This window comes from Xiphias gladius, chromosome 12 (genome assembly GCF_016859285.1).
Source record: "Xiphias gladius isolate SHS-SW01 ecotype Sanya breed wild chromosome 12, ASM1685928v1, whole genome shotgun sequence".
Lineage (NCBI taxonomy): Eukaryota > Metazoa > Chordata > Actinopteri > Istiophoriformes > Xiphiidae > Xiphias > Xiphias gladius.
Genome location: NC_053411.1, coordinates 10,666,912 through 10,677,877, shown reverse-complemented (window position 1 = coordinate 10,677,877; position 10,966 = coordinate 10,666,912). Strand labels below are relative to the sequence as shown.

The window sequence follows — 10,966 nt, the reverse complement described above, 5'->3', positions numbered from 1 at the left end:
CTGATAATGGGGGGGAAATTGTCTTGTTTTGAGGATTTTTGAGAAGCTATATAGAAGGATCCTGATGACCCACTAGATGAGTGATCCACCTTGACCTAAATCTGGCTGTATTTCTCAGAAGAAACAGTTAAACTCAGGATGAATTACCCCCCGTCTATTAGCAGAAGTTCTGACTTTACAAAATCTGAACCGGAACTAAAAGGGACATTTCGGCAGCATCTTTATTTGATTCATTATTGTCCGAAGAGTCACAAGTATGCTGAGTCGCTTTAACTTCTGCTCCACCGTTAAAGTCACACCAGTCCGGTCATCTGTGGTGTCACAAACGACACTGGATGAGTGAAGGGAGTAGTCAATGGATAGTTAATAGCATTAGAGAAGCCAACCACTGATGGCGACACTTGGGGCAGGCTTGTCAGCGTCACGGGCGTGGTGACGTTCTCGCGATACAGCACAGGAACTCTGACAACCCTCCGTGCAGCGTAGGGGACGGCTGCGCCGCTGGCCTCCATGTCTTCTGCGATCTGCCTCTTCCACTTGTTCCTGCGGTTTTGAAACCAGATCTTCACCTGGGTCTCCGTGAGCTGCAGCGAGGCAGCCAGCCCGGCGCGCTCCGAGCTGCTCAGGTAGCGTTTCAGGTCAAAAGTGGACTCCAGCTGGAAGACCTGGCTCCGGCTGAACACGGTGCGGGTCTTCTTCTTTCTGGCCACTTTTGTTTCACCTGACAGGAGGAAGAGTGAGAGATTTTACTAAACGTAACTGGATACAACTCCTGACAGAGTAGCTTCAAATGGCGGGTTAGGAGATATAAATGAACTTTCTATCATGGTATAGTTCATTTTATATTGTTTGAATGGTAAATTTCAATGGTAAAGGTAACTGAGAAACAGTTTGATAAAATACCCAGATGTGAATGTCTGTTTTTACCTAATACAGTGAGTTGAGTACCTGAAAATTCAATGGTTTACCTTTTTTGTTTTCAAAGTTTATAACAGATCACGTCTTTATCAGGCTAGGTATGAATAGGTATTTGTTAGAGGTAACATTTTTCCTCCATATAAAATATAGAATCAATATAGTAGCCTTCCTTTTAACAATATGTCAACATTAAAACATGGCATAATTTTAGGTGGTAACATTTATAAAAAAAAAAAAAAAGAAAAGGTGCCCATGGCAGTTTTCCTTCACGCGCTCCCAGGAAATCTTCGCTACATCCCTGCTATTTCATGCGAAACTTGTGAAACAGCGAATACATAGATTTCTGCAGGAAAGATGTATCGTCAACATAAACCCAAGTAAAAAGAGAATTTCTTGTACATCCCTTTGCCAAAAGGAAAAAAACAAACAAACAAAAAAACAGGTGAAGTCTGGAGCTTGTCATCACGGCTGTAAGAGCAAGCGTTTCATGAGCAGGGCGCATGCGTGTTAACGCATGCCCGCCTGTGCTTTCGACAGAGCCCAAGCTGGACTGTGTTTTAGGGTTTAGCGTGGGTCTTCGCATGGGTCTCCGGCCTCACCTGGGTCGCAGCTGTCCTCTCTCGAGAAGCAGGCGTCATCCGTCAAACTCTCGTCCCCCTTTTCCTCCGGCTCCTCGTTCTCCTCCGCCCGCCCCGTTAAAGTTGGGGAATCCCGGTCGCTGCTTGGCAGGGGGTCCCTGTGCTCATCCGAGTAGCCGGCCTTGTACCGTGGACCTGCGAGAGGAATACCGCAAAAAAAGGGAAACAAAACCCCACCTTTTAAAGCATCCCACACACCGATCGGAACCCCTCTGCGCTCGAGTCCAAAACTACAAGGGCGTCGATCCACATTTCGATCAGCGGGAAATTACGCGCTTTAATGCTCCCCGTCCTTTCCAAGATTATAAATAAGCATCAGCTCCCCTGCTCTATTTGAAGCAACAGAGTGAGACGGTTGCCAAACGCCCCCCAGCTATCAGCCTCGTACGGGGGCTCGCACGAGGCTGATAGTTGGGGGTCTTGCTTCGCAACGGAAGCGGGCGACGTGCTACGTCCCGCGTGTCAGGTCCACTTGTGGCCCGTTGACTCGCCAGAGCGAGATCTCTCCGAGGCAATACGAGACGCTAGCCGCCGCTGCGGCCCCCGACTCCGACCCAGGTGGTGGTTTTGGACTTTTTACGCGCGGGGGTAGGGTGGTTCGACGCGTGACGTAATTATTCATATACATGAGTGATCATTTTCTAACTGCCCTGATGTGTCAGACCAGATAAAGGCTGAGTGTTGTCACGACCCTGGTAAGCAGTTCTTAATCCCGATTACCCAGCCTATAACCGAGGTCATCTCATACAGGCGAAATTAAAACCACCGTTTTCTGAATTCAGAACCCGTTTGAGTCCCGTACCTTTTTTTTTATTTTTTTATTAGCCGGTAAAACAAACAAACAAAGGCATATAAAGATGGACACTCACTTCTTGAGCTGCCGTACGCCGCGCTTGGCGATGTCGCTCTGCGGTTCAGCGCCTCACTGTCGCTCAGACGCCTCGTTTCCAGTCCCGGGCAGATCACCGGGCTGTGTGCAGTAACTTTGAAGCCCGAGGTCTCCACCTGCTCCGCGGCCGAAGCTCCGGTGTCCGCCGTTCTCAGCAAATTCTCAATGTAAAAAGACTTGCCCCTTGACGGAGGACCGAGCTTCGACGTCGGCTCCTTGTCGTCCAGCATTTTGAATCGTTCTGTCCTTCCCCGGGCAGCTTTTCAACCTTTCAGGAGAAAAAAAAAAAAAAAAAATCCCAGAGCTGGATATTATAAAATCATTCCCGGGGATGTGTCTTGTTTCCGGCCAGGAGTGTCTCCCGCTCCGCGTAAAGCATTCCGACGCAATCCACGGGGGCACAGAGAGCTCAAGCCTCAGTTTGTAAGAGATCCACACACACACACACACACACACACACACACACACACACACAAACACACAACACACAACACACACAACACACAAACACGCACACAAAAGCTTCCTTGGATGGAAGCGAGGAGGAATTACTCCAGAAAGCAGACTCGACAGTGTCGTTCTTCGGAGCCCCTCTCGTAGTGATGTGTGTGCTGTGTGATAGGCTGCCTTGAGGGACCGCGGAGATGCTGTATTTAGGTCAGTTAGGGAGCAGAGCGAGGCAGGGAGAGACAGTGTTGTCCTCAGGGCTGGAGATGGAGAGAGGCTTCATGAAGAATGGCACAGTACCGCCTATTGGTTACAGTTGTCCATGCACACTTCATATTTACTAGGCACACTACAATTTCATTTTGTTTGAATTTTATTTATTTCTTGTCCCATAGCCACGGGATGTCAGGTCTATTTCCCACGACTGTTTGACCCTACTCACATAATTCAGCCAGTTTCCACTACTTTACCCTTTTATTCGTGGAAAACCAAAAGGTAGTTTGATCGTTGAGAACTGGAAAGCTTAAGGTATATTTAAAAAAATAGATTTTAATTTTTTTAAAACTCAAGACAGCTTGATGTGTGCTATTATTATTATTCTTTTACAAATAATTAATAGTTGAGTCTAATAGTCCGGACTACATAGATGATTAAAGTTTTGCACGTATGGGCCAAATTAACGAGGTTTGGGCCTCAATTTCTTTTCTTTGATTTCCGGACAACAGAGACAGAAAAACGAGTAATTGAGGCTGCTGAATCCTTATATGGCCACTCGCATTGGAACCCTTTTACAGCAGTTCAGTGCGAAAGTGTTTCATTTATTTAAATTTTTAGTTTATAGTTGACTTTTGCAAAGGTGTGTAAATCTTCAATACCTACGTGAGCCTGTTGTCATATATTTGCATATCTGCGTAGACAGAGTTTACACGATTAATTCCATTGTTGGAATATCCTCTCACGACATGTTTTAATACGTGTGAGCATAACATTTACATTTAGGGTAACATCTTTCACAAAAAGGGCTTAAAAAATGGCCTCATTCAAAAAGTCAGATTATATCTACTTTGGTTCCTCACTTGCACAAGAAGAATGTGAAAAAAACAAACAGACTTTTATTTATGTTAATGTGTGACTTTTTTGTTTGTTTGTTTGCAAACATGTATTTCCAAATTAACCACAACACACCCACAGGCATCAACAGTTTTAACACGATCTCGCTTTTGCAGCTGTTATTGCTCCCTCCCAGCAGGTTTAAAGGACCAATCAGTGTCCACCACAGGCCTAAAAAAAAACTGACTCATTTTCATACTGACAGGCTGAAACAGTAGCATGTCACCATGGCTAAGAAATCTTTCTAAAACCTAATATGAACAATCAAGTGCAGATTATCCGTGGAGAATTAATGTTTTTTTTTTTTTTTGGAAAGAGCCCTTGCTACCTTAAATGCCCGTAGATGGACTGACAGTGTTTTCCAGCTTAAAATCAGTTAATACTGAAGGTGGAAAATGTTTAGTCAGCTTCGAAACTGTGAACGGTGGAGTAAAAAAAAAAGAGCACTGCGTTTGGAGTCGTAATAGGATTTCAACACCATGAAAAGCTTACTTTCATCTATAAGTAAGCTTAAACAAATGCTCAGGACATTCCAGGGTGCAGGTTTTCAGGCAGCATGTTGATCAACCACATTGAATCGAACGCTTTCCTATGTCTTTTTGAGTAGAAAGTACCTCACAACAGTTAATATTAGGAAAAGAGTGGGGGGGGGGTTGCTCTGAGAAGTGATATAAATCCATGTGCAGACTAGTGAGCAGTAAAGAGAGGCAGAGAACAACAAACCGTTTGTGTTCGCCGAAGAATTGCTCACAATTGTTCTCCATTGTGCCACTAAATTGACTTTGCAAAAGCCTATTTGCTCGTAATAGCCTATCAACCTAATACTTTGGATTCGGGTTGGAGTGGTGCACTACAGGCATGTTACATGGATTCCCAAAGTATAAGCAGGCCTAGCATAAAGTTCAAAACGTGCAAAAGTGACTAAACACACCAACTAGTATGCCTAATCTGCAACTGCACGGCCTGCAGTACACACAGGCAGAATGGTTTCTAGCAATAGCTCATATTTGTAATTTGTAAGAAGGGTTATGAGCTGAATATTACATTGTGGAAACTTAAAACAGCAAAACTTAAATAAACTGTTAATTTCATCCAAACGTGTTGTTTGCGCTCGCTGTTTTTTTAATGCTGTTCCTTTTATTTAAAGCTGATAGAAGAATTCTAGCTTAAAATGACCAGCAGTTTGAGCAAATAAATAAATTAACGGGCATTTGCATTAAAGAAATTTACACACAGGGTAGAAAACATTAAAGTGGTACTATACAATCCTTTTGGTGTATGGCCCCTCAGAGCCCCTGAAAATGTCTTTAAATATTATTAAGAGTTATTGAGTCATATTTCTCTATAACATTAGACACTCATAATCAAATGAGTAACCATTACATTTAAAAAAATCTGTAGATATTAATTATGAAGCGTTTAACACTCAAAATCTCAATTAATCCTCTTCATCAGGATTGTGTGGGTGTGGTCAGATTAGGTGCATGGAAATACGTGACATCAGATTTTCAAAATAAAGTCCCCGCCCACTTAAAACCATTGAGGACAAACTCAGAAAAACAAACAAACAAACAAACATAATCTCTCAGGTGAAACGACCAAAACTGTTATAAATTTAGCAGGAAATAGTGAGTTAGTGCAGGACCCTAGGAAGCTGATTGAGAAAGTGAGTCTTCAGGGCCTTTAAAATGAAACCGTTACCACTTGGTGCCCTCATCACAGGTTCTCAGACTGTTTTTCATTTGAATCATTTTTTGGAGGCTTCAAACGAGAGAACTATCCAGTGTTTGATAAGAAAAAACAAAAAGGCGATGAAAGCTTGAGAAAACTACAAAGACTTCTGTGTACATACAGCAGAAACACATCTCTTCATCTTCTTGCCACCTCTTGGCTTTAGATTTTATAAATGATTTATTATTCAGATGTTGGTCAGAATTAAGTTTTTCCAGGTTTTTGCTCATTTTGAACTGTTTGGGGTCTGGAGGGAATGTGTTTATGACCTTTTTGTCTTCGCTAAACACGCAGTAATTTGACTGCGGTCTCTTTATCTGGGTCCACGATGAAGTGGCTGAGTGGAAGCATTACACTAAATTACTTAAATGCGTCAGGGGTTCATAAAGTTGTATGGAGGCTTACCAGAGAAACGCATTTTATCAACGACTATAACCGCTATTGATATCCTATTATGGGGAACTATTTTGCGGGCTATAAAAAAAAAAAAAAGAATTGAGGGACCCCCATTTTTACAGAGACTCGCATGGGTCTGCTGTGGAGGTGTGAGAGTGTTAAAAGATGCAGGATGATGGGAAATTTGTTTTTTCCAACAGTCTTTACCCAGAAATACTTTAGACGGACATATTTTTGGGTCAGTCTGAGGAGAGCTAGAAATGATCTCATGCCACTTTGCCAACAGCAACACTAAGATAACACTTCCCTTCCTGTCTGGCCTCATTGTGATGCGTTGCACAGAGGCATGTTCAAGATCTCCTAATTGAAGATGGCACTGCAGCCTTATAAGGCAGGTATGATGCAATGAAGAACTTAACCTCTCAGTTACCTGCTGAACGAACGCTAAGGATAAGAACTCTTTTCTAGTAGTTATTATCTACAAATACAGTAACATTTCTAATTCATCCCAGTTGAGGAAGGGAGTGCAGTAATTGTTGATTTAGGCTCACTTAGTGCACTTTTCCCTACTGTGTTAAGATTTATTTGACTATTATTTGCAGTTGCGGAGGAAGAAAGTAGGTCTTTTGCTTGAATAAAAGTAGCAACATCACAATTTAAAAATACTCTGACAAGTCCTCCATTCACTGTTTAACTTTAGTAAATGCACACAAGTATTATCAGCAAAATGTATTTAAAGTATTAAAAGTACTCATTATTATGAATGGCCCCTTTTAGTTATACTGTTTTATTATATATTTAATGATTTTATTAATATTACAGATGCATAAATGCCTTTAAATGTTGTAGCTTGTCAGGTGCAGCTGGTTTAGCTATTTAACATACTGTATGGTAGTTAATTCTGTATAAGGCATCAAAATTATGTAGCGTCACTATATGTTTTTTTAATGTAATATCTTAATATCCAAAGTAACTATAGCTGCCGGATGAATGTAGTGGACTAAAAGTCAAAGTTTAAAGTAGCATGAACTGTAAATGTTCAAGTGCCTAAAAAACAAAACAAACCTAAGTACTTATTTTCGTTCCACCACTGACTGTCTGACTATTATTTGCTCTTTGGACACGATCAAGTTCTTAATAAAACATTTACTCTCATTAAACTGCCCCTTTTTTCGTCACAGAGAAAATGTGCAGGACAGAAAAATCTTGTCACCGTCCATCCTGCTGATTACTTTGATTTCCCGATGGCAGCTCATCCATAACGAAACCATCCTGAGTCAAATCCAGATGGGATTCTAATCCAGTATCATTAACAGTGTATATGTTTGTCTGCCCATATGCATGATGAGAATCACTGTATTACTAGTCTGCTGGGGTATCCTCCACATCATTATTTCTGGCACTATAATGGGCCACTGTGGCGATGCAAGCTGTTGAGGTCAAAGCCATGGCCCAGAATGCAATAGTGTATATGAGGTCAGCGAGGTCCAGACATCTTAGGGCGGCTTTAAAGGATGCAGTCAACCAGAAGGCCCCTTTATGCCACATTGAGCGGGGAACTATTGATGAATTTGTCTGATTTTTAGGCTCTCCTGCAACCTCTGCTCACTGTCTCTGGTGCTTTATTTCACCCTCACTTTCCTCATCCGTCTTCGTCAAAATGCAAAATTTGTCCCCATCGGATGAGATTCTAAACACGCCATTTCTCTGGCTGGTCATGTCAGATAGGTCAGTGCCGGACCCTGCGTGAAAACAGACCCCCAGGCTCCCGCTGTCACCTATCAGAAATGCCTCTTAATCTGCGTTTTATACCTGCTCAGAAACTCCAAAAAGAACACTCCAGATTACGACCATCGAAACTGACACATACTTCTCCTGCTTAATCCCTATTAGCCCTCACCTCAGTACACCCAGAGCCCAATTCATGGGGACAAAGCAAGAGCATTCTGGGAGCCGTTCGGTTTATTGAAAAAAGTTTTTGTCAGCCTCGCACAGAAGCATTTGAACAAAAACAACCTTGTTGTTTTTTAGTTTTGCTGGTTTGATTTGTCTCTCAAGCCTCAAGAAAAAAAACACACTTAGGTGTTGGCTGGAACAAACTATTAGTGCCTGTTTGTTTAACCCTTGAACGGCAAATTAACCCCAGTTAGAGCCAGCTTGTCAGTTCAATACAAAGGAGGGAAAAGCTTGATATTTTAACTACATTATGGCCTAATGCCACACATCCACACCCCTTTCGCTATGTCTGAAAGAGAAAAGCAAACAATTTTCTCCCAAAAAGCTGACAAACTTAAGAAGAATACCCATTATAACACACTGTTAAGGGACAAGATGAAGTTCTGCATGAGTTTCATGGACTCATGGGTGTCCCACTATTTATTTTAGCTTCAGAAAAAGCGCGTTTAAAGAGCATCTGTTGGGGAAAAAAACGGGGCTGCACCTTTTAACAGTCATTGGCTCTTTCCCCATGCACGTTAAAGCGATCAAGGGTAATCACATGAGATAAATGCAGCCGCCAGCAGGTAGGGCCAGGCTCACGATATATCTACACAGGAAACGTGTTTTATCCCTCAGGGGGTGCCAGAGATGGAGCACTTCACGGGCCCGGCACAAACACCGAGGCTTAGGGGACATCAGATCAATGAGAAAACATCAGCTTCCATGTAATGCCACTAATGCCTTTAGCTGTCCCAGGAACCGGGTTCAAATGTCACCTGAGTCTTGGGGTGATCTCAGCTAAATAACAACGGCAGGAGGACGTGCTGATAAATGCTCAAACTTTTAAAGGCCTTTAAAGAAAAAACAACAACCCCAAAACTTCTTAAAGTAGACAGATGCCTAAAAATAAAGCCTCTACTCCCCACGTGTCCTCTCCTCTCCCAAGTGTTGTCGCGCGTACACTCTGTCTGACCCAGGACTCTCGAGGCTCAGGTCGTTCTCAACATGCAAACTATTAAATGAAAATCTGTTGGTCGTGAAAGGCGGAAGAGAGAGAGAGAGAGAGGAGGTCACGGAGCTGAGGACCCTCAAAGAAGAGAGGAATCGCGTGAGAAAGAAGCGGAGTACACTCAAGGTAGCAGCTGACGTCCGTGGAGAGTGCACTGCCCCCCACATCACCCCCCCCCACCCGAGGTCAAAGCACTTCTGTCATATTAGCTTATACACAGGGTCCATATTTTCAATAAATCATGGCCCTGAAGGATAGCTGGGAGTACACAGGCTATTAGCTGCAGCCAGTCCTGCCTGTGGACTTCCGCCCCTTCCTCCTGCTGAATTACATTTAATGAGGAAAGTTGCCATGTGAGTGTCTATTATTATTATCATTATTATTATTATTATTATTATTATTATTATTATTATTCACTTCTAAAAACAGTTGTAAGTATTCCACCTGAATTAATAGCGATATTCTACCAACCACTTGAGAGAAACATGCAGGAAAAGAGCGGATACCGAGAGAAGCCTGCGTGGATCGTCGTGTTAGATAAGTGCCTGAATAAAGAAATAAAGCTGATGTACGGGGTTTAGAAAAAGGGAAACAAAATAAATAAATCCGTGGAAGCACTCATCCAAATCTACACAGAAGACACACACACATGAAATGCATTTCTTTCATTTGATCCACTGTATAATTAATAATAATTTTCTTGTGTTTCTCTTTTTCCCTCTATGAAACACAACTAAAAAAATGTTTTTTCTCCTTCATTAAAATCAGTGTTAAGTCTCCGCGGAGCCTGAGGAGCATCTGATATGATCAAACAAGAGCCTGCGTGCGAAGGGGCAGGGCAAGAAAAAAAAAAAAACCCGGAAGCGGCGTGAAAGATGAAAGAGTCCACTTTAATGTGGGCCTGATGGGGCGGTTCGCACAGAAAGTTCTGGTTTCCCTGCGCTTGTCACGCAGGTCCGCATGCTTCGCCAGTACACACACGGCTGCTGGCCCGGGAATCCAACCCGCAACCCCGGCTCAGACCACCACCGTGACAAGGTGACAGGGATTTTTTTTTTTTTTTTTTTTTTTAAATAGCTATACGATTACATTTTGCTCAATAACAGCATCTTATTTATTTATTTAAAATCTATTTCCTTGGCAAACTTGCGGTCATGTTAAGGGCCTAATACACACACACACAAAAAAAAACTTGACACGTTTACTCTCTAGCAAATTTTTTAAAATCAATGAAATATTTGGACAAGAAGACGACTCCACATATAGGTAGGCCGGAATTATGGTCACTTGGCTGAGAATTTAAACTCCGACCAACTAAAGGTGTTTGGGAGGAGAACACAGATCGGAGCTCTGGTTTTAAATGGCGCGCCTGCATTAAAACACTGAACCGGTGATTTGAGGAAAATATTTATTTTATTATAAGTATATTATTAAAACAAAACAAAACCAATTTAAACAGCTTTTAATTTGATTAAGGACGTGGCCAGTGTTTGAAACTAAACTCTGACCTCTAACCCGTCGGTCCGCCTTTTACCAACGCATCTTTTGGGGCCAAACCTCGCTCAAACCGAACCTCAGTTGAAGCGCGAAGAGAAGTGGGGCTGGATCCGGAGGCGACCGTCGCACCGTTTCCCAGCGAGGACCCCCTAAGGTACATTCGCTTTTAAAGTTGAATGTTTCATTGGGTAGGGGCGTCGGCAAAGACGGCGAGGTTCTCTCGTGCCCCTTGTGTTTTATGGGATGTTTCCAGATATGTGAAAGGGGAAGAAACAAACGGAAAAAAAAACCAAAAACCCCAAAACATTCAGCGTTGAGAATTTACCAGGAATCCGGAGCAGTTTACGTAGAAGGCTCGTTCGACATTTACACTGCGAGTTTGTTTTTTTTTTA

General features: G+C 42.5%; 1 protein-coding gene across 1 annotated transcript; it reads right to left on the bottom strand.

Moving 5' to 3' along the window:
- Positions 1-293: 293 nt before the first annotated feature.
- On the bottom strand, positions 294-2,675 carry LOC120797706 (homeobox protein HMX1-like). Its single transcript, XM_040141552.1, has 3 exons — positions 2,426-2,675; positions 1,518-1,691; positions 294-721 (listed from the first exon to the last, which is right to left on the bottom strand). The coding sequence occupies exons 1-3, from the start codon at positions 2,673-2,675 to the stop codon at positions 294-296; spliced, it is 852 nt and encodes a 283-aa protein (XP_039997486.1).
- Positions 2,676-10,966: the final 8,291 nt, after the last annotated feature.